The 27,090-nt window shown below is 58.7% G+C and overlaps 2 protein-coding genes across 6 annotated transcripts in view; both read left to right on the plus strand.

Moving 5' to 3' along the window:
- Positions 1 to 9,701, plus strand: part of KLHL22 (kelch like family member 22) — a 35,965-nt gene extending 26,264 nt beyond the window's left edge. For all 5 annotated transcript variants that reach the window (XM_045065294.1, XM_045065296.1, XM_045065295.1 and 2 more), the window contains 2 exons: positions 6,138 to 6,371; positions 8,749 to 9,701. In XM_045065294.1, coding sequence (XP_044921229.1) covers positions 6,138 to 6,371; positions 8,749 to 9,114 — 600 coding nt within the window. In that variant the 3' untranslated portion in view covers positions 9,115 to 9,701. The remainder of the gene's footprint in view (positions 1 to 6,137; positions 6,372 to 8,748) is intronic.
- Positions 9,702 to 13,366: 3,665 nt separating this feature from the next.
- SCARF2 (scavenger receptor class F member 2) lies at positions 13,367 to 25,427 on the plus strand. Its single transcript, XM_004742904.3, has 11 exons — positions 13,367 to 13,704; positions 18,602 to 18,660; positions 18,765 to 18,866; positions 19,063 to 19,582; positions 19,707 to 19,925; positions 20,082 to 20,210; positions 20,830 to 20,933; positions 21,012 to 21,129; positions 21,341 to 21,456; positions 22,802 to 22,954; positions 23,713 to 25,427. The coding sequence occupies exons 1-11, from the start codon at positions 13,532 to 13,534 to the stop codon at positions 24,618 to 24,620; spliced, it is 2,601 nt and encodes an 866-aa protein (XP_004742961.3). The 5' UTR covers positions 13,367 to 13,531; the 3' UTR covers positions 24,621 to 25,427.
- Positions 25,428 to 27,090: the final 1,663 nt, after the last annotated feature.

Here is a 27,090-nt window from a genome sequence, read left to right on the forward strand (position 1 = left end):
TCAGGACTGAGCTGACACCAAGAGCTGGAGGTTCAACTGACTGAGCCACCCAGGCGCCCCCCGACCCCCCGAGGAAGCTACTTTAATCCTGCAGTTCAAATGTCGACGAAAATCTTGTCTGTCCCTTGTCTGTCCCTTCCCCTTATCTGTCCCTCAGCATAGTTGAGCTGGTCTGAAGTGTGTTCAAAGATGTTAGACAGGAGGGACACTGTGATAGAGGAGGGCATGGGAGTCTCTGACTTCAAGGGCTTCCTGAAGGGTGGGGCCTTTGAAAAGGCCAAAACACCACTTTAACCAACTGAGCCACCCAGGCGTCCCCAAAACACCACTTTAGAAGTTGTATTTCACATTTCTTTGCTTGTTGTTAAAGATCATGTGTATCCAGGGGTATCCCTGGGCACTCTAGAAGCAGAGGATGGCATGAGGATACACATGTGGGGCTGTTGTCCAGGCTCTGCCACAATATCTCCTGCCTTTTTTTTTTCTTTTAAAGAGTTTATTTATTTGACAGACAGCGATCACAGGTAGGCAGAGAGGCAGGTGGGGGGAGGGGGGTGGGGGGAGGTCTCCGCTGAGCAGAGAGCCCGATGCAGGGCTCAATCCCAGTATCCCGGGATCATGACCTGAGCCGAAGGCAGAGGCTTTAACCCACTGAGCCACCCAGGAGCCCCGATCTCCTACCTTTCTTTCTTTTTTTTTTTTTTAAAGAATTTATTTATTTGACAGACAGAGATCACAAGTAGGCAGAGAGGCAGGAAGCAGGCTCCCTGCCCAGCAGAGAGCCCAATGTGGGGCTCAATCCCAGGACCCTGGGATCATGACCTGAGCCGAAGGCAGAGGCTTAACCCACTGAGCCACCCAGGCGCCCCTCTCCTACCTTTCTGAACCTCTTTCCATACCTCCTCTTATCTCTGTCCCCTCTCCAATCCCCCCAAGGCTGTAGTCTTTTACCTCAGGGGGCTGAGGTCTCCCTGATGGGTCCAGCTCTTCTCCATGGCCCGCAAGGGCTCCGAGGCTGGGGGTTTCCTCCAAGGCAGGGAAAGCTGGCCTGCTCCTTGCTCCTCCGCTTTCCTGGGGAAGGAAGTGCCTCTAGTGGGGTACTCCCTCCCCTCGTTCTGGAGGAAGGAAGAGATTTTGCATGGGAAAGATCAGGGGGTCCTTGAGACCTGATGGACCCCTGAATTCTCTTCCCTAAAGGAATGAGTAGGAACGGAGGCTGTTGGGCTCCAGGGGCTCTTTGTCTGGAAACTGCAGTTCTCCCATGTGGCCACAGAGGGGCAGCCTCGGCATTCAACCGGGTTCTCCCCTGTCAATGTTACTTCTTTCTTACCATTCATTTGTTCAGCTACTATTTATTAAGCACCTACCATATACCAATCCCTGGGGATCCAGTGGTGTTAAAAGATGAGAAAAGTACCCCTCCAGACCATGGTGTTCACAGCCTAATAGAGAGACCACTCTTTTTTTTTTTAAAGATTTTATTTATTTATCTGACAGAAAAAGACACGGCAAGAGAGAGAACACAAACAGGGGGAGCAGCAGAGGGAGAGGGAGAAGCAGATTCCCCGCTGAGCAGGGAGCCAGACACAGGGCTTGGTCCCAGGACTCCGGGATCACGACCTGGGCCAAAGGCAGATGCTTAATAACTGAGCCACCCAGGTGCCCCAGAGAGACCACTCTTAACCACTAAACAAATCAGTAAAGTAATTGCTAATTGTGCTAAGTGTGGTGAAGGAAATCAAGAGGCTTAAGCTCAGCATTGTCCTGAGAGGGGGCTCTGGCAGGACTAATCTGAAAAGACTTTGGGGGGGGGCATCTGAAGAGATGTTGATTAGACGAAGGTCTAACGAAAGCAGCTGCTGGGAGAGGGAAGGAGTTCCCAGGTCAGGAGGGGGCATTCCCAATCTGAGAAAGAGGGATGGATGGCATGAGGAGGCATTGTGAAGAGACAAGGATGGAGAAGAGCAGCTCCTGAGCCACTGGGCGGTCCAGGTGGGGGCGACAGTGGCTTGTCTTAGGGTAGAGGCTGTGGGGAAGGAGAGAGCTGGGCAGGTTCAAGGCATAGTTTGGAGGTAAACTGACCAGACTTGCTGATGGATCAGATGTTAGAGAATGAAAGGGGAGAGATCATGGAAGACGCCCAGGCTCCAGGTTTGAGCACATGGGTGGATGGCTAAGCTGCCGACCAAGAGGACAGATGGGTTTGGGAATGAAAAAGAAAAGGAAGGGTTCCCTATAGATCATGATAAATATTCCAGTGGGAAATGTCAGTTTGACATTAAAAGTCAAGCTCAGGGGAGTGGTCAGCCAGGAGATAGAAATGTGAAGGATTTATCTGGACATGATGGTATGCTGGCCATGGGAGCAGTTGTGATCAGCTCAGAGGAACAGGGACGAGAAGAGGGGGTTGGGGGGGGGGGACGACATCCAGGGAGGGAAACCTGCCAGAGAGCAGGGAGGTTTTCTCTTGTGAGCAGAGGGGGCCCACGGGTCCTGGAGAAGGGAGGTGTGTAGCCCATGTTGCTGTCCTAGAACCCACAGTCAGACATAGCAAATGACTGAGGGAAAAGTCTGTCACAACCCTCATCTGTTTGTCACATTCTCTTACCTATTTCTTAGGGACACATGTAATGCTGAGTCCCACCAGTGTGGCATTGCTGACGTGCCCCCAACAGACTATGAGTGGGGTGCTGCCTTCCTGTGGTCCGGGGGAGAAAAGTGGGACCTCTGCAGGGAACTCTTCTCACTTAAAAACCTCCCCAGAGAACTCACACTTCTGGGAAGATAGAGTAGATGTATTCCTCCTAATTCTTGCTAAGTACAACTCAAAACGCTGGACATACACATTAAAAAAACAAAAAACAAAAAACAAAAACCCTTAAGCTTCAGAATGGTTGAGAGAAGGCAGTCTAGCTAGGGGTCTCAGGAACTGAGAAACAACACCATACAGTTATGTGTTCCCTGGATTTCCTTTTTGCCTCATATATCTCAGACTTAAAAGTGAAGAAGTTCATAGGCAGTAGCACCAATGGGAAGCAAACTTCAGTGAATGTATAAAAACTGAAATCCTCACTGTGGTCTCTCACATGGACTCACACTGGCTTGTGCTCTCTCTCTCTCACTCTCTCTCAAATAAATCTTTATTTGACAGAGAGACTGCAAGAGAGGGAACACAAGCAGGGGGAGGGGGAGAGGGAGAAGCAGGCTTCCCGCAGAGCAGAGAGCCTGATGCAGGGCTTGATCCCAGGACTCTGGGATCATGGAATCATGACCTGAGCCTAAGGCTCCATGACCTAAGGCAGACACTTAAAAACTGAGCCACTCAGGCGCCCCTTTAATTTAAAAAATATAAAGGAATAAAGTGGGAAGAATTAGTCTACCTGATTTCAAGACTTAACTACATGGCTGCAGTAGTCACGACTGTGGTGTTGGCAGAGGGTTAGGCATGGATCAGTGCAGCAGCAAGGAGAACGCACACAGATAGGCCCACCTGATTTTTGATAAAGGTGCAAAAGCAAATGAATGGAGAAAGGATAACTTTTCAACAAATTATATGAGAGCAGTTGGAATCTGTAAGCAAAGAAGATGAACATTGACCAAGTCTCATACTTCATAAAAAATTAAAGTGGCTTATGGGCTTAGGTGTAAAATGTACATCTATATAGTACTTAGGGGGAAAAAAAGAAGAAAAAATTTGGCATCTAGTACTGGGCAACAAGTACTTAGATTTGACCCCCAAAGCATGAGTCATAAGAAGAAAAATCGATAAATGGGACTTGTCAGGGCGCCTGGGTGGTTCAGTGGATTAAGCCGCTGCCTTCAGCTCGGGTCGTGATCTCAGGGTCCTGCGATCAAGTCCCGCATAGGGCTCTCTGCTCAGCAGGAAGCCTGCTTCTCTCTCTCTCTCTCTCTGCCTACTTGTGATCTCTCTCTAATAAATAAATAAAATCTTTAAGAAAAAAAACAGTGGGACTTGTCATCAGAACTCTGGAGGGGGGATATCAGATGGCAAATAAGCACATGAGAAGATGTTCGATGTCATTAGCCATTAGAGAAGCCCAAATGAGACCCACAGTGAGAAGCCCACCTGTCAGAATGACTAAAATAAAAACTAGTGGCACAGCCGGTGCTGGCGGGACCGCAAAGCTGATGGGACTATAAAATGGCGTGGCTACACTGGGAAAGAATTGCACAATGTCTTTAAATAGTTAACTTCTGGGCTGCCTGGGTGGCTCAGTGGGTTAAAGCCTCTGCCTTTGGCTCAGATCATGATCCCAGTGTCCTGGGATCGAGTCCTGCATCGGGCTCTCTGCTCAGCAGGGAGCCTGCTTCCCCCTCTTTCTCTGCCTGCCTCTCTGCCTGCTTGTGATCTCTGTCAAATAAGTAAATAAAATCTTAAAAAAAAAATAGTTAACTTCCCACTACCATGCAACCCAGCAGTTGCCATCCTGGGCATTTATCCCAGAAAAATGAAAACTCTGTTCACAAACAGCCAGAAAGTGGAAACAAATCCAATGTCCTTCAGCAGGTGAATGGCTAAGCAAACTGTAGCAGATACGCAGCGTGGAATTCTACTCGGCAATAAAAACGAACTATGGACACATATGAGCAAGTCTAGATGAACCTGAGGTAGCACAGAAAGCCTGTTTCAAAAGGTTATGTGCTGTGTGATTCCATTCATATAACACTCTTGAAATGATGGAATTATAGAAATGGAGAAACAGATTGGTGATGGAAGGGATTAAAGAGGGGGCTGGGGCAGGGGGATGTGGGTGTGATTACAAACAGGCAACAGGAGGGATCCTAGTGGAGATGGAAGTGTCCTGTGTCCTGACTGGGTCAGTGTCAGCATCTTGGCTGTGCCCTGTGCTGGAGGTGTACTGGCTGTTACTGGGGAGCCTGCGTAAAAAGTACATGGCTTCTGTATTTTCTTACAACTATGTGTGAATCTACACTTACTTCAAAAGGAAAAATTTAATTAAAAACAAACAAACCCAAGGGATGCCTGGGTGGTTCAGTTGGTTAAGCATCTGCTTTTGACTCGGGTCATGATCTCGGGGTCCTGGGATTAAGTCCCATTTGGGGCTCCCTGCTCAGTGGGGAACCTGCCTTTTCCTCTGCTTGTGCACACTCTCTCTCTCTCTGTGTCAAGTAAATAAAATCTTAATGAAAAAAAAAAAAACCCAAACAACCAAGACTTCCCCATGTCCCCACTATTGATTAGAGAAGACCCAGGCCTTGGTTTATGTCCTGCCCACTGCTCGCTCTGTCCCCTGTCCACCTCTCCAGCCCTCTGCTGTATCACCACACAGCCTCAGGGTTAGTGGCTGCCTCTGAAACACCAACCTTGGAGCCTCCATGCCCCATGGGGCTCCTCTGACCCCCAAACACACAATTCTCTGTCTTGTGGGCTACGGGCCCAGCATGAAGGCCTTGCTGGGGGTGGGTTGAGCAAGTGGGTATGAGAGAGGAGGTCCTGGATGCTGTAGGAACCGGTGAAGGGTCAAGGTGGCTGGGCAGGGAGGGGATCCCCCCCCCAGGGTGCACACCCAGGTCTGAGGACCAAAATCAAAAGCAGGGTGGTGTATTTTCTTCTTTCACACATAACCATCACTAAAATGGCATTGATCTTTGTGTTCGATTTTACATCTCATTTTCTTCCTCACCATATGGTTAGTTATTATTTGTGAACGATTGTGAAAGCGGGGTCAGCAGGCCTGGAGAACTGGCTTGTCTTTGGGAGTAGGGGAGGGGTGGAGGCCACTGAGGGCGGGTCAGGTATTCTTGGAAGTGCAGTCTCCTCTGGTATCTGGCTCTAACAGCTGGGCTTTGATTGCTTTGAGCACCCCCCCACCCCCCGCCCCATGCAGATGTCTCCTTGAGGGGTGAGAGAAAGACAAAGATTCTGTTCTCCCCCTTGTAGAAGCTCAGAGTCACCTCTGGGTCCCTGGACTTGTCCCCTATTGGAGTAAAGTCAGGGTGGGTGACTCAGACCAAATCAGGGAGGGTTCTCAGCAGAATGTGAGGTGGAAGTTGGGGACACCACAAGGGATGGGGTTTGAGTGAGGGCCCCTGGCTGCCTTCTGTCATGGCCCTCTTGCCCCCTTCCCACACACTCCTGGTTCTCTTGATGGCAGGTGTATGCCCATGCGGGCGCCACGCTGGAGGGGAAGATGTACATCACGTGCGGCCGCAGGGGGGACGACTACCTGAAGGAGACGCACTGCTATGACCCTGACAGCAACACCTGGCACAGCCTGGCTGATGGGCCCGTGCGGCGGGCCTGGCACGGCATGGCCACGCTCCTGGACAAGTTGTACGTGATTGGGGGCAGCAATAATGATGCTGGCTACCGGAGGGATGTGCACCAGGTGAGCAGAGCTGGGCCGCCCACGCACATGCTTTTCCCATCCCTTCCAGTTGTTTCAGATGCAGGGTGAATTGCAACGTATATGCTGCCTTATTAAATAGTCTTTATTTTTTATAGCAGGCTCTAGGTTCCCAGCAAAATTGAATAGAAGGTGCAGAGACTTGCCATGTGCCCCCATCCCTACACACGTGGTCTCCCCCACCATCATCATCCCCCACCAGCGGGGCATTTGTTCCAACCCATGAACCCACCGTGACATGTTTTACCCCAAGCCCATAGTTTAAGGGTTCACTCTTGGGTGGTGTACATTCTCTGGGTTTGGACCAATGACATGTATCGACAGTATAGTATAGTATCAGTAGAAAAATGACCCCCCCCAAAGAAGTCCATGCCCTAGATCTCTAAACCCTGTGTTACTCTACATGGCAGAAGGGACTCTATAGACATGCTTTGGGGTACGGACCTCAAGGTGGGAAGGTGATTCTGGACCAGTATAGTATCAGACAGGGTACTTTCATTTGTTTTCATTATTAAAAACATTAACTATAATGTTAGTTATGACCGCATTGCAGATCCTTTGAATAGTTCCAGTTTAATATTCAGTTTCCATAGCCACTGCCCACTTCAGTGGTCATGCAGAATTCCGTCACTTTGGTGTGTCATTTGGTTTGGTCTGAGTAACAAAAGTTATGCTCTGTAGTGCATTTCAGGCATTTTGGATTGTTTTCTTAAGTGAGAGCTCTGCTTCTCCCAAGTGTGGTCCCAGACCAGCAGCATCTGCATCCCCGGGAACATGTTAGAAATGCAGGTTCTTTTTTTTTTTTTTTTTTTAAAGATTTTATTTATTTATTTGACAGACAGAGATCACAAGTAGGCAGAGAGGCCGGTAGAAAGAGAGAGAGGAGGAAGCAGGCTCTCCGCGGAGCGGACAGCCCGATGCGGGGCTCGATCCCAGGACCCTGGGATCATGACCTGAGCCGAAGGCAGAGGCTTTAACCCACTGAGCCACTCAGGTGCCCCAGAAATGCAGGTTCTTGAGTCCCACCCCAGACCCACTGAATTGGAACCTGTAGGTCTGGGACTCAGCCATCTGTTTTAACAGCCTTGAGCAGTGAGAACCCTTGGGCTCTCGTGGGTCGCTTTCCTATTGTTTCCATGACAAATCACCACCAGCTTAATAACTTGAAACGACATAAGTGTATTCTTACAGTTTGTAGGTCCTAAGTGTGATGTGGTCTCACATGGCTAAAATCCAGGTGTTCTCAGGGCATCTGTCCTTTTTGGGGCACTATGGGAGAATCTGACTCCTTGTTCACTCAGGTTATCAGAATTCAGTTCCCTGCATGTGTGGCGCTAAGGTCCCTGTTTCTTTGCTGGCTGTTGGGTAAAGGCCCTTCTTGGCTTCTCGAGGCCTCTGCATTCCTGGCATGGGGCCGCTTCATCCTTAGCCAGCAACGGCAAGTTGTCCTTCTGACTTCTCTTACCTCCTGGTAGACTTTCCCCCTCTGCTCTCAGAGACTTGTGCAAGTAGATGGGCCCACCTGGCAAGTCCAGAATCACCTTCCCACCTTGAGGTCCGTACCCCAAAGCATGTCTATAGAGTCCCTTCTGCCATGTAAAGTAACACAGGGTTTAGAGATCTAGGGCATGGACTTCTTTGGGGGGGGGTCATTTTTCTGCTGACCACAGATAGAGAAGCAAAGATGCTTATTAAGCCAAAAAGATAAGATTTTTTGTGGCTCTTAAAGCTACTGTCAAATAGCTTTCCTAGATTATCAGACAAATGCACAGATGGGTGGCTTCCTTACGTAGTTATCAGCAATGGGTCTTGTGGTTTTTCTTCCCCCAGTGGCTGCTAGTTGTCAGGGACAAATTTAACCTGTCTTTCACATTTCTTGGATTATGAGTAGGTGGAACATTTTCCCATGTATTTGTTTACTGTCCGGGGGACGTTTGGAGATGTGAGAATGTTGGTAGTCATCACTAGTCAGTGAGTTAACTCCTTCCACATTTTATCTGCACTTCCCCCTGGGGTCTGTGCCTTTGGTCAATTTCAGTGTTGTGGAGGGGAGAGAACCCCAGACCTTAGAGAAGAACAGCGTGCCCACGGGGAGGTGTGACACATCTGGGGCCGCCGGCTGGCTGAAGGCCCTGGAGGCAGGACAGAGGTCAGCCTGGCCGGGAGACAGGACGTTTTGGTGCTGGCCCCAGATTCTTCCTCCAGAGGAGCCGGGTCTGCACACAGCCTGGCTGTGTCCCTTAGTCTTGGTCTGAATCCAGGGCCTGGCCGAGAGTGCTGCCCTGCCCGGCTGGTCCAGGGCAGCCTGGCAGCCCCGTCCCAGCAGGTGCCCCGCTTTACTCTGACCTTGGCTCTGCAGGTGGCCTGCTACAGCTGCACGTCTGGGCAGTGGTCATCTGTCTGCCCGCTCCCAGCCGGGCATGGCGAGCCTGGCATTGCTGTGCTGGACACCAGGATCTATGTGCTGGGTGGCCGCTCGCACAACCGGGGCAGCCGCATGGGCTACGTGCACATCTACGATGTGGAGAAGGACTGCTGGGAGGAGGGGCCGCAGCTCGACAACTCCATCTCGGGCCTGGCAGCCTGCGTACTCACTCTGCCTCGCTCCCTGCTCCTCGAGCCGCCTCGTGGGACCCCCGACCGCAGCCAGGCCGACCCGGACTTTGCCTCCGAGGTGATGAGCGTGTCTGACTGGGAGGAGTTTGACAACTCGAGCGAGGACTAGGGCTCCCGTACCTGGTGTCCGAAGGGAAGGTGGCAGGAGCTCCGAGAGCATCTGGGGCCTCCCAGCGGCCCCTCCTGCTGGCTCTGCGTGCTTGCTGGCTCCTGCTACCCATCCTTCCTGCCAGTCTACAGCAGTTATTTGTGGAGCTCCGCAGATCCGTGGCTGTGATCGCCCTACCATGGGAATGCTTGTGGAGGGCTCTGGTTCTCTGGAGAGTTTACTGAGCCCGCTCCTCCTCAGCTTGGACGAGGCATGGCGTCAACAGCTGTCTTGGACTCCCCAGTGCCTGGTACTACTCCCTGCTGGGCTGAGAGGGCACCCTTCTCCAAAGGGACCCGGGGACTGGCCCTGTGGGTGAGGCGGCCGAGGCACACTGTACCCCCTTCCGTGGGCAGGGAGGTGGTGGAGTGAGCCTGTCGCCTGCCTAGCATTCAGAGGCTTGAGCTACTGCAAGCTCCCAAGGCCTGGAAAGGGAAAGGAGATACATAGAGTTGCCCAAGACTGGTTCAGTAATAAAAAGATCTCCTGCAGCTGGGCTTTTCTGACCCCATGTTGTTGATAAATGAAATAAATCATCTTACAAAAGGTGTGAATTGTGTTCCTGTGGCTGCAGCCTCACCATCTGTTCACAGCCAGTGCAAGGCTGTCCTCTGCGGGTGCCTGTGGCCTTCTGGGCCCAGAGCTGCTGAGTGGCAGTGGCAGGACAGAAGCCCCCATCTGAGGGAAAAGCACAGTACCCCTCTCAACCACCGCCGCCCCCCCGCCCCTCCCCCACCCCCCAGCTAGCCAGGCTGTTACTGGGAAACATGGAAACCAGCCCTGGTCTGCTGAGATGTGGTCACCCAGCCTGCTGGAACACCACCTGCGGTGAGGTGCTCTTCTCTAAACCTCAGTCCAGCTTGGTGAGCAACCTTGTGGCCCTGAGTAAAGCCCAGCCCCAAGCCTGAGAGGAAGACCCGCTCACCATAGGCTCTTCCCTGCTTGCTGGATCTGAGTGTGGCAGGGGTGGGAAGGGGAGCTGCCTTTCCTATAGGTTCACTAGCTGAATTCTTAGCATGTGGTCTCAAGGGTCGTGGTGGCACAGCAGATGGCAACCTCTGGGGCCACCCTCGAGTGGGCTGGGCCTCCAGCCCCTCCCTTGCTTCTGCGCAGCTGACCTTCCACCTGAACCCCCTCCCCTCCTCCAGCCACAGCCTCTGCTCTTGCGAACTCCCAACGGCAGGGGGCAACCTGCAGAGGAACCGTCACTTCCCAGTCTCCTGGGCAGAGCGCCGGGACATCGGCGTCTTCTTTCTGTGCCCCAGAGCCTGTGGGAGCTGGCACTCTGTCGTGGATGGAGGAGAGCAGAGGGACAGTGTGTGCTGCTTGATGGGAGGAAGAGGTAGGGCCCAGATGCCCTAAAGACAGTGGACGTTGCTGCCTGCCCCTCAGGGCCATGCGTATGATCTTCCTGTCTCTCAGGGTTCGGGTACCCCTCAAGAATAGGCACCCACTCCCTAACCCCTATGTGACATCGTGCACTTCTAGCTTGGGTGGCAATCCCAGTGCTGAGCCTAGTGGGTCACTTCCAGCAGGACAGAGTAGCCACATTCTTCAGTGTCCTCTCCCCTGCTCGGGGGCTCACAGTACCTTGAGGCCAGGGCAGGAGTTCTTACAGACCCCAGAGTCCCTGGGAAGGAGAAGCACCAGAGATGCCCCCCCCCCCGCAGTGTGTCCCAGGCTTGCTGGTGTCATCCCCCTCCACCCGCAGCCTTCTAGGTGCGGCCACGGCTTTGTAAGAGTTCTGCTCTGGAAGGTAGGGAAGAAGGGTCTGTGAGGTCCTGTGGACCATGGGGTGGACTAGACACGAGCCCTGAAAGGAGTCCTGCCGCTGTCCAGGCAGCCTGGAGGCCTTCATGGCTTCCCCTCCCAACACCTGTCTGGGACCTGGGCAACCCGGGCTCTCCAGCCTGCAGCCTCTCGGAGAGGCCGCGTCTCGTGCCTTCACTCAGCTGGGTACTCCTTCCTTTCTGCCTGCAAATCCTCACCCTCTCAAGGCCCCCTGGGGAAACCATCGTGGCTGGAACCAGTCGGCCCAGGCTCCACACCCGCATGGGGCATATGTGTGGTTGTTAAGTCATCTGTGGGTGCCTGTGAACCCACAGCTTCCTCATCATGGTATTCACCTGGCACCTAGCCAGCTGCCTGAATGGTCGGTCATGCACCCGCACTTCTCAGTCTCCTGATTGGGGTGTGACAGTGGCTGGGACCGACATGGGCCCTGCATTCACCCCTGAACTTCCCATCACCTGGGAGGTGGCTATGATGGGACACAGGTGGAGGACCACTGTGGATCTTGAGTGAGATCAGGCTGGGGACAGGCCTGCGAGCCGTTGGGGGCAGCCAGATGTGATTAGAAGGGCTGCTCTGGGGGATACGCCAATGGGGTAGGTAGAGATTTGGGACACTCCTGGTGTTGGCAAGGACTGGGGGGCATCATCCAGCTGGTGCCCTTCACAGTGGAGGCAATTTGGGGTGGCAAGCCGTTCTGAAGGAAGGGAAAGAAGGTGAGTTTGAGGTGCCTGTCCATGAACTCAGTCCAGCTGGGGTGAGTGCCCAAAGCCCTGGGGGGTGTGCTTCTAAAGCTAGGAGCTGGGCAGCCACATGGACCTCATTTGGCCCCTCTTGGTGGCAGTCTAAGGGTGGGGGGCTTTTGAAAGGGGCCCCCTAGGCTGAGAGAGCCTGGGCCGTGTCGGGGCTGTGCCCAGGCAGAGCTGCCCACAAGTGGCTAGCCTGTTTACTTGTCCCCCAGAAGTGTTTGCATTTGTGATCTCAGGGGTTCAACTTCCCCTTCTGAGCCGAAGGCAGAGGCTTTAACCCACTGAGCCACCCAGGCACCCATCAACTTCCCCTTCCAGTCCACCCAGCTGTTGCCTGCCGCTGACCTCCCTCCTGCACCAGCAGGGCTGACGGAGGGGCCCTCACCTCTGAAGTTCCCTGTTCTCCTTTCCTCCACCAGCCTACTCTGGACAGGCTTCTGGCCCAGCCAGTCTGGTGGTGTCCACAGCCTTGGGCTTTTCAGTGGCCGTTATTCCAAGTCCCTCCTTCAGCCCCTCTTCCACTCTGACCACCTCCACGTGACTGAGGAAGGACACCACCTTTCCCTCCTCTGAGGAGTCTGTATGCAGTCTGTTCTCCTAGAGAGCGCAGGTGCCCTCTCCCTGCAAGGTCTTCCCACCAACTCCCAAGTCTGCAAAAGACAAGCTCATCTTTGCTGGGATCTGGATGCTCCCCCTTTTGTTCCATACCCCAGCCTGCCCACCTTTTGCCGCTCCATGGTCTCTGGGATCGGGTCTGTGTCCCAGACCACTGCCAACTCCTCGGTTCCCCAGGCCCAGAGTTCTTCCTCCCGGTCCCCTTTTGCCCTGTTCCTCTCCACATTGCTCCCCTGCCCCCACTGCCCCTGCGCTGCTCTATGCTGTCACCCCACTCTTCCTGAGGCAGGATCCTCCAAGCCTCCACCTTCTGGACTTTTACCTCTGGTGATCCAACAGCCTTCTCAAGTAGAATGTCTCTCCCAAACTCCCCTTTCATCACTGGAGGAGGATTGCAGGGTCTCTCAGTCCTGGAGTACTCCCGCCTCCTCTGTCTTTGCCCCCATCTGCATTTCCCTCCACGAACAGCCCACTGCTGGGCCATTCTACCTTCTGCGGAGACACCCTTTGCCGAGGTCTCAGGTGCAGCCCGAGGCGACCCCTCAAGCATTCTGTTCGAGTGTCTTCTGCAGGCTTTAACTGCACCCAAGTGAGCCTGAGGAGCCAACACCACAGCCCAGCTCTACAAGGGCGAGGGCTTCGCGGGGGGCAGCGGAGGCCGGTTTGCGGCCTTGATCTGGGGCGTCTTCGGACCGCTCTTCCCCGGCCGGTTCCGAGGCACAGCGGGCCGGGGGAGCTTTGGGGCGTCGCGTTCTCGTCCCCCACCCTCTTTCCCGCCCCGGGCCTGGCCGCGCATTGAGCGCGCGGGGGTGACTTCTCTGGTGGGTGTCTGGAAAGGCAGGGGAAAGGCTCGGGGGCAGGGGATTCCTTGGGCGGGACCGCCGCGGCCCCTCCCTCTCGCCCCGGCCCCTCCCTCTCCCAAAACTCCGCGGGCCTACTCCAAGTTCGCCCCCAAGTTTGCTAGCGGCCGCGTGGGGGCGGGGGCCGCGCGGAGGGGCGGTGGCGGGGCCGGAGGGTGGGGTCTGGCGCGCGGGGCGGGCGCTGCCGCCTGGCCGGCCGCGGCTGGCCCGGGATCAGGGAGCCGATGTGGAATTTCCTGCCCGGCCCGGCGCCCCTCCTGCCGCCCCCCGCCCGGCCGCGCACTCCGCTTCCGGCCGCTCTTGCTGCGGCCGCACCCGCGCCCGCGCCCGCCCCGCGCCTGCCCCGCGCCTGCCCCGCGCCTCATGGAGGGCGCAGGGCCCCGGGGGGCCGGGCCGGCGCGGCGCCGGGATGCCGGGAAGCTGCCGTCGCCGCTGCTGCCGCCGCCGCTGCTGCTGCTGCTGCTCTGGCTGCTGCCCGGCTCCGCGGCACCCCAGGAGCTGAACCCGCGCGGCCGCAACGTGTGCCGCGCGCCCGGGTAGGAGCCCGGCCTGGCTGGGAGAAGGGGCCGAGGGGGACGTTAGGGGCCGAGGGAAGGGGGCGTCCGGGGCTTTCCTAAGCTAAACGCTCTAGTCCTTTCCGCCGCCCTCGCCGATTCGTCTCCAGGCCGAGCCTGGGCGCCGGGCCACGACGGTGCATCCGAGGATACCCCAGACGCGAAGTCAGCCGAGGAGAGAACGGAGTGCAGTGGGCACCCCGAGGTGACATACCGTGTCTGAGAGTTCAGACCTAGAAAAAGGAACGCTTGGGCTGGTTGAGAAGGCGTAGGGAGAAGTTGGGTAAGGGCATTCCAAGCTGATGGAAGGGTATTTGCAAAGGCCCCGGGCGCGAGTGTGGTTCCAGCCGGCAGGGAGGGTGAGAGTCAAGTGGAGATGGAGTAGAGCTCCTGAGAGGTGGGAGCCGGCAAATCTTGAGGCTGGCGGGACTCGGAAAGAAGAATTTGTGTCTTAGAGATAGGCGCGGGTGGGAAGAGGGTGGTGATAGAGGTGGGCACTGAGGAGCCTGCGCTCAGAGTGGACCAGAAGCAGGATTCGAGAGGACAATGACGTGCACTGGGGTCCGACAGATATGGAAATCCCGAGTGGGGATACTGGGTGCTCGGAGGGGCCGCGCAGACGTGGGACTCCACGAGGTGCCGGCTGGGAAAGCCAGCGTGGGACAGGCAGTGGGCAGGCAGACTGGGTCGGAGAGCGGCGGGCCGAAGACCTTGTGCGGAGGGAAAAGAGTGGAAGACAGGACGCTAGGAGTGGGCGCAGGAGTCCGAGGACTTGGTCGGATGTCAGAGGCCACAGCGAGGTCACGGGCATCTCCACCCGGGGCCAAGGAGCCGGCCTGTGGGGGTGCCTTGGCTCAAGCCCGGGCGGTAGGGGCGGGCGGGGCGCCGGGCGGGCGGGAAGCTGGAGAGGCGGCCACAGGGCCCCAGGCTGCGTCCCGTCGGGGCGTCCTGAGCCGCAGGGCCCTGGGAGGCCGCGTCCGGGGGCTTGGCGGTCGCCGCAGACAAGGGGCTGCGAGGGGCCGCGCGGGGTTTCCGAGCTCGGATCCCGAGGCGCGCAGACCCCTCCCCACTGCGAGCCCCGCCTCCGGGGCGGGGGACGGCCTGGCCAGCCATCTGCTTCACATCGACGCCGCCGCCGCCTCCCGGGCCTCCCCGGCCCCAGGAATGCAGTGGCAGTGGCGGGCGGGGCCGTGCCTGGAGAGGGGGAGGGCGCGATCGCTGCGGGCCCTGTCTCTCCGCCTCAGCCCTCCTTCCCCGATGGGGCTCCGTGCTGGGGGATCCGGTGGCAACAGGCTCGAGCTGTCGGGAGCCTGAACCCTTCGCTCCCGCGTCCGGTTGCCCGGGCACCTCCCCACGAGGCGGCCTGTTTCAGCAACCCAGACACCGCCTTTGGGTTTCCGATCCTGGTGTCACTTCTCCCCACCCGTGCGGACCAGGACAAGTCTCTTAATCTCTCTGGGCCTGTCTCTGCCTCTGTCAAATGGGGTTGTTGCTGTGGCACCCCACTCATGGAGTGGCGAGCTGGTTTATGGGAAGGACAGCCACCTCTGGCCACCGCCCACCCAGGGTCCAGGCCATCTCCAGGGGTTCCTTTCCCCAATGGCAGGAGAACCGAAGAGGGGAACATACACTTAGCCCGTGAAATCCCATGCACCTCCTTTGTGTGTGCCAGGCCTGTAGTTGGTGCAGCCATAACATCAGCTGAGATAAATACTGCTGTCCCCACAATGGAAGAGACTTACAGCAAGTCATCTGACATTCCGAGTGCTGCAGAGGAGGGGTTCAGTTGGGGAATGCTGTATCCTTTAGAGTGATCTGGGGAGACCCACTGAGGGGTGGTGAGTGGGCAGAAATCTGAAGGAGGGAAGGTGGAGCCCTTCGGTGTCTGGGGGCAAGGCTCTAAGTGCCAAGGGCTTCTGGAAGCCCAGAAAAGAGCCCTGGGGCCTGGGCAGAGCCTGGGAGAGGGATGGTGGAGGAGAGGCCAAAGAATGAGAGCCGGCCTGCCCACTGCTCTGAGGGCCATGGGAACCCATGCACAGAGGAGGGGTGGGATCTGAATAGGCTTGGCTGCCAGGTGGCAGATGAACTTGGCTCAGGAAGGTAAAAGGAGGAACGAGGTAGGAAGTCAGTCAGGAGAAAACCAGGCGGAATGAGGGTGGCTCTCACAAGGCTGGGGCAGAGTAGTCCAAGAAGTGGTTCGCCCCATCCTAGATCCAGTTTGGAAGGCAGGGTGCATGTTTCTCCACGAATCAGGTGTGTGCTGTCTCCGTCACGGCAGAGCTGAGGCCTCTGGGGTTTCAGGCTCCCAGCCTGGAAGGATGGCATTCCCTGAGATGCGGAAGGCTACAGGTGGGGGAGGCTAGGCATTCAGGCTGAGGAGGTGGGCCCCACTGCGGGGCTCTGAGCATTTTCAGCACCTCATTTAGATGGGCCCTGGGGAGCTTCCTGATGGAGTGGCAAGAGGAGAGGAGACGACAGAGCCAAGGAGGGGGACAGAAACCAGAGGAGGGGTGTCCAGGGGCAGGGGTGAAGGAGGAGAACAGGGAAGTATGGGATCCCAAGTGGCATGGTAGGCCGGGGGCCTCTGGGCTGGATCGGAGAGAGAATGGGGACTTTGGCACAGTGAGCAGTTCTCCCAGGCTGCTTTGCTGCATTGGCATGGTCAGGTTCAAGGTCACACGGTTTGAATCAGGGCAGTTGTGTCCACAATGACAATGATCTCTAGAGGGGACAGCCCAAAGCAAGGCATGCTTGCTAAGGGGCCTGGCCCAGCCTGTGGTTTGGCTCCCCTGGGTCTTGCTAACTTAGAGCTAACTTAGAGCTCAAGTGTGGGAACTGTCCCCTGGGCCAGGCCATTTTTCTCCTCATCTACTTCTGTAAGCTCTTAAGAGGGTAGGCTTGCGACCCCAGCCTGGCCCCCTCTGCCAGCCCTCCCAGAAGGAAAGGCAGCCGTCCCACAGTCTCATCCTCATGTTCTTGTTGAACCCACGTGTGTTCCGTCCTGCCCAGGGTAGAGGGTGTTTGCTCTGCTGGGTGGGGCGTAGGTGCCAGCCATGCTGGCGGGGAGGTGGGACCAGGGAACGTGCACAGCATGGGCTGGAGAGCAGGGTACAGCCTTGGGCTGAGCTCTTAGTTGGAGCCAAACACTTGACATCTTCGCTTTCTTAATCCTCCCTCCAAACCCTTGGACCCCATTCTACAAACAAGGAGTCTGAAAGTCAAAGAGGTTAAGTTCTGGGCCCAAAGTCACACAGGAATCAAATCCAACTTTGTGGGGCCCTAAAAGCAGACGCCCAACCACAGAGCCATATGGCCAGGGCAGAAAGTGGTCAGTGCTTCTAGGATCATCCCAGCTGGCCATCTGGCAAGACTGCCTACAGGAGGGACAGCAGCAGAGGCTCTCCACGCAGAGACCTGTGTTCAGAACAGGCAGAAAGGGCGGGAGGGTGATAGGCTGGCAGATCTGGCTCTACCCTCAGATCGGCACCCACGAGTCCGGTGGCTGGAATCCACGGTGGGGGCCAAGCCTGCTTTGTGTTCTCGCGCCTGGTTTCCTGTTTGATTTGTAGAAAAGAAGATGGGTCCACCCTCTTGCAGTTCAGAATTTCATGGGTCCTGTTCCCTAGGTTCCTCATCTTTGGCCTGAAGGAGAATCAAACTGTTTGGGTGGGGCCCATGCAGGGTGTGGTGATGCTCTCTGCTGGGGCCTGGGGGGCCGGGCAGGCGGCATTTTGAGGGGCACCTGCAGTCTTTCCCTTCCCAGTCAGTTCCACCCACCAGGGTCTCAGGCCTCTTTCCAACATCCTTCCAACACCACATTCAGGTGTTCAGATCAGACCCTTCTGAAGGAACACATTCCTTTTCCTTTGAACCACGAATGGCTGCTATGTGCCTTTAGGATCTGGGCGAAGTTCTAGGTCTGACGGGATCCATGAATCTGCAGCCTGAGTGTCTGTCTCTTCCTTCTCAGGCTCCTTTGCTCCCCAAATCCGGGCACACTCCATCTCAAACCACTGGCTCCCCTGGCCCCGCACACACTCTCCAGTGGTAGGCACCAACCACTCTGACAGGGCCTGCAGACTTTGGTGCCCAGAATTTGGGCACAAATACTACCCTGAAATGCAAGAGTCATAAGTTATTTACCTCCTGCAGAGATAACACGACGTAACACGACGTACCTTGTAAAACCAAATAAAATTAAAACAAGATTTTTCACACACATAAGTGGGTGTTCTAATCTCCTCCCTCCATCCCAAGTCTTGCCCTGGTGCGCTGGACCCCTCACGTTTTGCTTTCCTTGCTGTCATGAAGGACTCCCTGGGTGTGCCCTGCCCCTCCACCGAATGGACACCTCTATCAGAGGCTGCCCATCGTGCCAACTGGGTACCCATATGTGCCCTCTGGCTCTACCTGTCCCTGCTGGCCAGGTCATGTCACATCTAGATCCTGACACCCATCTGGCAGGGTCCCCCCCACCATCAATGCCACCTTTAAGTAGCTCCTGGAGACTCATGGATCTCTCCCCAGTCCCTTCTGAGACACCTGGGCTCTTTCCTCAGGCCTAGTTGGGGAGGGGTGGTGTCACAGAGGAGTTTGGTGGAATGGGGAGGGAAGACCCCTCCTAGAGGGGGCTGAGAAGTTCTTGGAGGTTAGATCCCTCAGTGGTGTGCCCTCTGCTGCCTCCCAGTGTCTGCTGCGCAGGGCTGGAGTCAGTCTTCTTTGCTGGGAGTCACCTGAACTTCCATCAGTGCCTCCAAGGGCCTCCAAGGGCCTCCATAACCACCTCCGGGGGGGGGGGGGTCGGGAGGAGGCTGCCGGGGAGTCCTAGCAGGGACTGGGGCTTGGAGCTAGGGCTCAGGAGTCCTTTCTCTGCCTGCAGCTCCCAGGAGCCTGCGTGCTGCGCTGGCTGGAGGCAGCAGGGCGACGAGTGTGGGGTCGGTGAGTGGGGCACCCTGGGGACCTGGGCAGCGGGCAGGGACACGGAGAGGAGGGAACAGTGTGGGGGCAGGGCACGCGGCAGCTCAGGCCCCTCTTGCCCGCAGCGGTGTGCGAGGGCAACTCCACGTGCTCGGAGAACGAAGTGTGCGTGCGCCCGGGCGAGTGCCGCTGCCGCCATGGCTACTTTGGTGCCAACTGCGACACGAGTGAGCAGAGGACCCGGGTGGGGGCTGGGCAGTGGGGCGGGGCCGTTGAATGGGGAGGGATCTGACCCGGAGACGGGATCCAGCATGGGGGAGGGGCCCCAAAAGGCGGAGAGCAGGACTGGGGAAAGGCTCTGACGGGATTCTCTCTCCCTCGCCAGCACCCTGGCCTGACACCCCTCTCTGCCCGCCCCTGCAGAGTGCCCGCGCCAGTTCTGGGGCCCCGACTGCAAAGAGCTGTGTATCTGCCACCCGCATGGGCAGTGCGAGGACGTGACAGGCCAGTGTACGTGTCACGCGCGGCGCTGGGGCGCACGCTGCGAGCATGCGTGCCAGTGCCAGCATGGCGTGTGCCACCCGCGGAGTGGCGCGTGTCGCTGTGAGCCCGGCTGGTGGGGCGCGCAGTGCGCCAGCGCATGCTACTGCAGCGCCACGTCGCGCTGTGACCCACAGACGGGCGCGTGCCTGTGCCACGCAGGCTGGTGGGGCCGCAGCTGCAACAATCAGTGCGCCTGCAACACGTCGCCGTGCGAGCAACAAAGCGGCCGCTGCCAGTGTCGCGAGCGCACGTTTGGCGCGCGCTGCGAGCGCTACTGCCAGTGCTTTCGCGGCCGCTGCCACCCTGTGGACGGCACGTGCGCCTGCGAGCCGGGCTACCGGGGCAAGTACTGCCGGGAGCCGTGCCCAGCCGGCTTCTACGGCCTGGGCTGCCGCCGCCGGTAAGCGCGGGCCCCCGACCTGGGAAGACTGGGGGGAGCGAGGGGGGCGGGGAGAGGCGCCGAAGCGGGGGCAGGGCGGGTGAGGCGGCTCTGGGCCCCGCCTAGCCTTCCGCCCCTTCCCCAGATGCGGCCAGTGCAAAGGCCAGCAGCCTTGCACGGTGGCCGAGGGCCGCTGCCTGACTTGTGAGCCCGGCTGGAACGGCACCAAGTGCGACCAGCCGTGCGCCACCGGCTTCTATGGCGAGGGCTGCAACCACCGCTGCCCGCCCTGCCGCGACGGGCATGCCTGCAACCACGTCACTGGCAAATGCACGCGCTGCAACGCGGGCTGGATCGGCGACCGGTGAGCAACCCGCCCGTGCCCGAATGTGCCCCAGGCATGCAGCTCCCCTTCCCCGAACGCCAGGCCAATCCCCGAATGCTGTCCGCGGAGGGCACTATGAGCTTTGGGTTCGTTTGCCCCCATTTCCGCTGATTCCCCCTCCTCCGCGTTTCCGAGGTGCGAGACCAAGTGCAGCAATGGCACTTACGGCGAGGACTGTGCATTTGTGTGCGCTGACTGCGGCAGCGGCCACTGCGACTTCCAGTCGGGGCGTTGCCTGTGCAGCCCCGGCGTCCACGGGCCCCAGTGAGTGCCAGAGACCCCTTTGGGTGTTAGGAGTTAGTACACGTCCCAGGGATCCAGCCAGACCCCCAGGTGCTGCTAATGGTGGCCGACTGGTTGAGACCCAGGCTTGCCCTTCAGCCCAGGTCCTCTTACCGCAGCAAGGGAGAGCCCTCAGGCTCTTTGGGGGCAGTTTCTTGCCGTGGTGTGGAGCCGGCTCGTTTGGCGGGATCTGGCAATCAGTTCAGCCTGTGGTCAGTGGGCTTCGGAGGACCGCAGGGTTGAGGTGACCCCCAGCTAGTGCAGAAAGTGCAGAGACCTCCACTTACAGTCATGAGTGGTCTGGCAGCCTGTCTTCTCACCCACCCAAGAGTCAGCCCCAGAAATGGACGCTGAGGCCGAGTGACCCCAGGTCCTGTCCCCCGGATCCCATCCTACTGGTTGTGCTGTTGCACATTCTTTTCCAAAACACTTATCATCCAGTATATGCTCGGTGGTGGTGGTGGGCATCAAACCCTAGAGAACCCTAGAGAATAGAGGTGGAGAGCTCGGTTCTGGGACCGGGGCTGGCTGGCGGCAGGGGCGAGGGCGAGGGGCATCACGGAGGGCTGCTGTGGCCCTCCCTGACCCCGTGCCCCCATAGCTGTAACCTGACATGCCCGCCTGGGCTTCACGGCGTGGACTGCGCCCAGGCCTGCAGTTGCCACGAGGACTCGTGCGACCCAGTCACTGGTGCCTGCCGTTTAGGTGAGTCGTGGGGGGCATCCCGTTGAGGGGGATGCCAGGGGTGTCGGCAACCGCGCTGACCCCAGTGCCTTCCCACAGAGACCAACCAGCGCAAGGGCGTGATGGGAGCGGGTGCGTTGCTTGCTCTGCTCCTCGGCCTGCTGCTCTCGCTGCTCGGCTGCTGCTGCGCCTGCCGCGGCAAGGACCCGGCGCGCCGGTGAGGACAGAAGCGGTCCCGCTCTCCTGAGTTCGGGCCGCACCCTGTGGGTGGCGCCGCGCGCCCTCCTCCAGGACCCCGCCCCACCCCGCGGGGGAGTGTGGCAAGCCTAACTTTAGCCCAGGCCCCGCCCTTCCTGAGTCAGGGCTCCCGCGGAGGTCCCACAGTCCCATCCTGGCCCCGCCCCCTTACTCAGGCCCGGCTCCCGCAGGGAGCTCACGCTCGGGAGGAAGAAGGCGCCGCAGCGACTGTGCGGTCGCTTCAGCCGCATCAGCATGAAGCTGCCACGGATCCCGCTCCGGAGGCAGAAGCTGCCCAAGGTCGTAGGTAAGGATATCGGCACGGGGTCTCTGGGGGAGCACCTCCCGATGCAGGACATACGGGGCCTTGGGTGCTGATGTGGGTGGGCTGGGGAGGGACGCAAAGAGGGGCTTCTGATGCCGGCGAGCCGGGGGAGGAAGGCGGGAGTCCTAGGTGTAGAGGCAGGTGTGGGGAGAAGGTTTGGGCCTGTTTCCGTGGGTGGGAGTGATTGCATCTGGAGTGTGGAGACATCCTGGTGGGCAAAGCCCCTTCGATCTGTAGGAGTGCACTGTAAATCCTGGTGGGTAGCTGCAGGAGAACGCCGGCTGGGGGTGGGGGGCGGCGGCGGCGGCGGCCTCGGCGGTGGTAGGTGGGACCTGTACATGGAAACCCTGCTACTAGGAGCACCCCCCCACCCCCGCCGCCTGGATCCCCTGCAGTGCTTTCTGGATGGTGGGCAGGCTGGTTCCTTGGCTCCTGTACCCTGGTCAGGTCTCCAGATGGGAGGGAGGTGCTTCTCTCCCTCTTTCTGCACTGATCCATACCAGGATCATCTTGTTTCCGATGATGAAGGGGAGTCTCATCTACTGAGAGGTAAAGATGGAACTAGCTGGGGAGCCAGTTAAGTGTCTGCTTTCCACTCAGGTCATGATCCTGGGGTCCTGGAATCATTGGCTCTCTGCTCAACAAGGAGCCTGCTTCTCCCTTCCCTCTGCCTGCTGCTCTCCCTGCTTGTGCTCTCTCTCTCTGTTGGGAAAAAAAAAGATGGAGACAGCTGAGAAAACTCCTTGGCCCACTCAGCAGAGTGGGATCTATGGACAAAAGTGTGGGGGCTGGACCCCACATCCCAACCATAAAAGGGGACAGGCCAGCCAGCCTCTGAGATTCCTCCTTTGTGGGGGTCTGTGTTCATGGAGGCTAGGCCTGAGGGTTCAGCCTGCTGAGATGGGCTGAGCCAAGGGGGGCCTTGCCACTGCACATTTGGGCTGAAAAAGTGCTTTGAGGTTCCCTGAGTCCTACAGGGCAGGGTCTGAACATGGCTCAGAGGCCCTGATGATCTGTCCCAGGCAGGGTTTCTCTCTGGCCCTCTATTTCCAACACTTCAGCCCATCCTTGTTCAGTTGCCTGGCTGCACACACTAGCCTGGCACCATTGACTACGTTGTTCCCCCTTCTTTTTTTTTTTTACTAGCCCACCTCCACCATTCTCCCATCCTGGTCTAGTGTCCCTCTGCCTGTTGAATTGCCTGTTCCACCCCCAGTCTTAGGGTAGGGCTGATCTTAGTTATTCCAGCATTTGTTGCAGGGCTAGTGAGGGTGCAGGCTGGGACAGGGTGGGGACCCCTGGCAGCTGTGCCTCCCTCCTTTCCCAGTGGCCCATCACGACCTGGATAATACACTCAACTGTAGCTTCTTGGAGCCACCGTCAGGGCTGGAGCAGCCCTCGCCATCATGGTCCTCCCGGGCTTCCTTCTCCTCCTTTGACACCACTGATGAGGGCCCGGTGTACTGCGTACCCCATGAGGGTGAGTACGGCTCTCCTTGGGCCTTCCTCCAGGCAAGTGAAATGTTCCAGTTGAAAAGATCTCCGTGCTCTGGCTGAGACTACTGAGTGGGGTTCTGTGCTGCTCAGAGCTAGACTGGGCTAGGGTCTGGGGAGGTGGGTGGGCTCTCCTGTCTCTAGCCACAGCCCAGAGTCACTTCTTGGGGAGGCCATCCCTAGAGGAGTTTCTGGGCCTGGGTCAGAGATGGCAAAGGTGATAGGAGCTGATGGCCTATGGGATATGGGGCACACTTTTGCCTGAAGTTTTGGCCCACAGTCATCTGGAAGGAGCCTGACTGGCTGGTTTTCTGGCTGTGGCTTCTCTTCTCCCCTGGCTATCCCTCTGGGTGACCTTGGGCAGGTGACTAAACTCTCTGAACCTTAAAAGCCCTTATCTCTTAATGAAGAATAATGAATCCCATTGGAGGTGTTCCAGGGTCATATTTGATGATGCGGCCCCCAGGTTGGGAATGTGGTGGGGGAGGGGTATGAGGCCAGGCCAAGGTTGTGGCTTCAGCCCCAGGAATGTTCCCCCTTACCCCTCAGCACTCAGCAGCACACCCTGGGGGCTCAGAACTAAGTTTGTGGTTGGTATGACTTTTGAAAGCTTGTATAGATGCCAGGGCAACCGAGCATCATTTGGGGTGGGGAAGAGGAGGAGGAAGGTGAGGGTTTTGCCTTAAGGCTGGACTTTGAGCTCCCTGAAGAGGCCCTGACCGTCAGCTCTTCTTCCTTTGTCAGAGACCACAACCGAGAGCCGGGACGCGGAGGCCCCCACGGGCCCTACCGAGGCGCTGGCGTCATCCCCGGCGCCGGTGACCACACCGACGTCCGCAGAGGAGGCGACTCCCCTCCCCGCGTCCTCTGACAGCGAGCGGTCAGCGTCGAGCGTGGAAGGGCCTGGCGGGGCGCTGTATGCGCGGGTGGCTCGGCGCGAGGCCCGGCCGGCCCGGGCCCGGGGCGAAGCGGGGGGCCTGTCGCTTTCGCCGTCTCCCGAGCGCAGGAAGCCGCCTCCACCCGACCCTGCCACCAAGCCCAAGGTGTCCTGGATCCACGGCAAGCACGGCGCCGCTGCTGCTGCCCGTGCGCCCTCACCGCCACTCTCGGGACCCGAGGCCGCGCCCAGTCCCAGCAAGAGGAAACGGACGCCCAGTGACACGTCAGCGCGGCCAGAGGAGCCCGGCAGCCCCAGGGCCCGCGACCCCACGCCACGGCCCCCGGGGCTGGCGGAGGAGGGGCCAGCCCTCGCCTCCCCCTCGCCGCCTAGGGCTCGGGCGCGGGGTCGCGGCCCTGGCCTCTCGGAGCCCACGGACGCTGGCAGTCCCCCGCGCAGCGCGCCCGAGGCCGCCTCCATGCTCGCCGCGGAGCTGCGCGACAAGACTCGCAGCCTGGGCCGCGCCGAAGGGGCTCCCGGCGCGCAGGGTCCGCGAGAGAAGCCGGCGCCGCCACAGAAAGCCAAGCGCTCGGTGCTGCCTGCCTCGCCGGCCCGCGCGTCCCCTGCGCCCGAGGCCGCGGGGCCCGAGAAGGTGGCGGCCGCCGTGCCCGCGCCCGACACCCCCCGTAAAAAGACCCCCATCCAGAAGCCGCCGCGTAAGAAGAGCCGGGAAGCGGCAGGCGAGCTGGGCAGGGCGGGCGCGCCCACCCTGTAGCAGGCGACGGCCCCGGCCGCGCCCGCAGGTCCCCCAGGCTTAGCAGCGCTGCTTGCCACCCCGCGTTCCGCGCCCGCCCGACGAGCCCCGCGGCGCCCCGGCCACGGCGGCCTCCCGGGACCTCGCCGGGAGCAGCCTGGCGGGAGGCTGCGTCTCATTGGCTCAGGCTCCAGCGGCGGCTCCTCAATTGGCGGGAAGACCCCATTCCATCCATTCTTTGAGGCCTGACAGGCGCTTAGCAGGCGACTCCCTTCCCACTGGCTGAGAGCTCCGACTACCCAGGGTCTCGAAGGCCGAGAGACCAGTAAGAACTGGCCCAGAGTGCACTTGTGCTGGGGTACCTTCTCATTGGTTGAGGCCAGAAGCACTTCTTCCTCGGCTGCCTCTCATTGGCCAGGGCCTGGTGCCACTGGCCAGAGGCCTCTTTCCTTGACAGTAGCCGAAGGCTACTTGCACTGGCCAGGCCCCAGGGCATCTGGTTGACTGGAGCCTGGGGAGGAGGGCTGGTCTCTGCTCCTCAGGGGGCTCAGCGTCCCCTGGGCCCGGCCTGTCCTCCTTCCCACTTCCCCTCCCTGCGCCCCCAACCCCAGCCTCCCTAGCCCTGGCCCCTCAGCTGTCGAGCTGGTTTTGATGGCCTCCCACCGCCCCACATGCCGCGGGAATCCGAGGGGCGACTCCAGTGGTCTGAGGAGATGTATTTATAGGCCCCCGGTAGGGCTGCTCTGGCCCCATCCGGGTGCCCCAGGATGGGCTCCTCCCGGCAGGGGCTTGGCCAAAGCTTTCTTATTAAAGTGCCTTTTTTTTTTTTTTTTTTTTTTTTTTTTTTTTTTTTTTTTTCCTCCTGTGCTTTGCTTGCTTCCAATCTGCCCTTTCACGGGCAAGGAAGGATCTTCCCTCCAAGAATTCCTGTCACCTCTTCCAGTGGGCGCTCACATACCAGAGTCCTCTACCTAAGCAGAACCTGGAAGCCGAGGTGTGGGGCTCTTGGGACCGCGCTGGAGGCGGGTTGTGTCCATCGGCCCATCATTTATTTATCAGCTTTACTAGGCACCCACCTCGGCCCATTCTCCACCGGCAGCCCAGGATGAAGGATGGGCCAGAACAGACAGGGTGGAGTCCCTTGGCTACAGAGACATTGTGTCTGGGGCTGCTTCTGACCTGTGTTTCTCCCGCGGGCCACTGCTATTACACTTGGGGGCTCCGAGCGTTTGGTGTGGCTGATGCAGGTCAGAGGCTAGGGCCAGGGGGCAGTGGGCCACAGGCACAGCTCCAGCCGGTTTCCTCAGGCACAAACAAGATGGTCTGGCCCTGCACAGAGCCCCGCTGTCTGCCTCAATGGGCTCCTTGTCCTCAGCCGGAAACTCTCACCCGCCCTCCCCGCCGGGCTGCGGGAGGCTGAGGGGGTGGGTGGGGGGGGGGAGAGGAGGGAGCATGCCTGGCCCTGAGCCCTAGCTGGCCTGGCAGGCAGTCCCTACTCTGGCCCAGCCTTATATCTGTGACCATTTGCACGCCCTCACCCCCAGGGTCTTCATGGCTTCTGGCCCTCCAGCAGGTCTCCCAAGTGACCTTCCTGGGCTACAAAGCCTTATCTTTCTAGGGTACCCATTGACTTCTGTCCATCTGGGGTCCTCCCATCCCCCTGCCTCTGCCCAGCAGGTCTCTTTCCATCTGGATGCCCAGCAGTTTCAATCAGGAGATTCTGCTAAGATCCTCCAATCATCTCCCCAGCCCCCCTGGCCCCCTCCCCTGCAACCCCCAGCGTAGCATAGGGTCTGACCACGCTGGCAGCTCAGGGATCTTGCCCTGCAAGTCTCTTGACTTCTGGCCAGATACCACACTAATGTCAACTTCAGTGACCCATACAGTGGCTCAGCCCCCTGAGTGGAGATGGCCTCATGCCATGGGCGGGACATCTGATGTGGCTTGCATGGACATCGTCCCGGCATTTGGCCTGGTCGGGCTGCACATGGAACACAGGCTTCCCTCTGGCCAGCCAGGCACCCTCCCAGCCGTGGCCCTGTGGCTGGCTGCCTCTACTGCTGCTGGGGTTGAGAACATGGGCTTAAGGTTGCCCAGGAGGGACTGATGCCCAGCTGGGCCCAGCAAACGCAGAGCAGTGACCGAGGATGGGGGGGGGAGGGTGGTGCCGTGGTCGAGGCCACAGTCTGGCTCTGTACCCCCTACTCCCCAGGGAATCCCACGTTGATACTCCCTGCCCCCCAAAACGTAGCTCTTAGCCCTCCCCCTCCCAGCAGTCTGGGTCAGCACAGTGTGGGGGTGACCTGAGTGGTCACATAGATGGGGTCTTTCCTGGGGCCAGGAACCCTCCAGGGACCCAAGACGGGAGCCCCTCAGAGTGGGTGCCTCACAGAGAAGGGTCATCCCCCATACAGCAGCCAGCCTCTGCCACCCGCCCCCACTGCGGGCAGGATGCTGTGGCCTGGAGGCCAGGCAGGAACCAGGCCAAGAA

Source organism: Mustela putorius, unplaced genomic scaffold, assembly GCF_011764305.1.
Source record: "Mustela putorius furo isolate JIRA1106 unplaced genomic scaffold, ASM1176430v1.1 tig00003858_pilon_pilon_pilon, whole genome shotgun sequence".
NCBI classification, from domain to species: domain Eukaryota; kingdom Metazoa; phylum Chordata; class Mammalia; order Carnivora; family Mustelidae; genus Mustela; species Mustela putorius.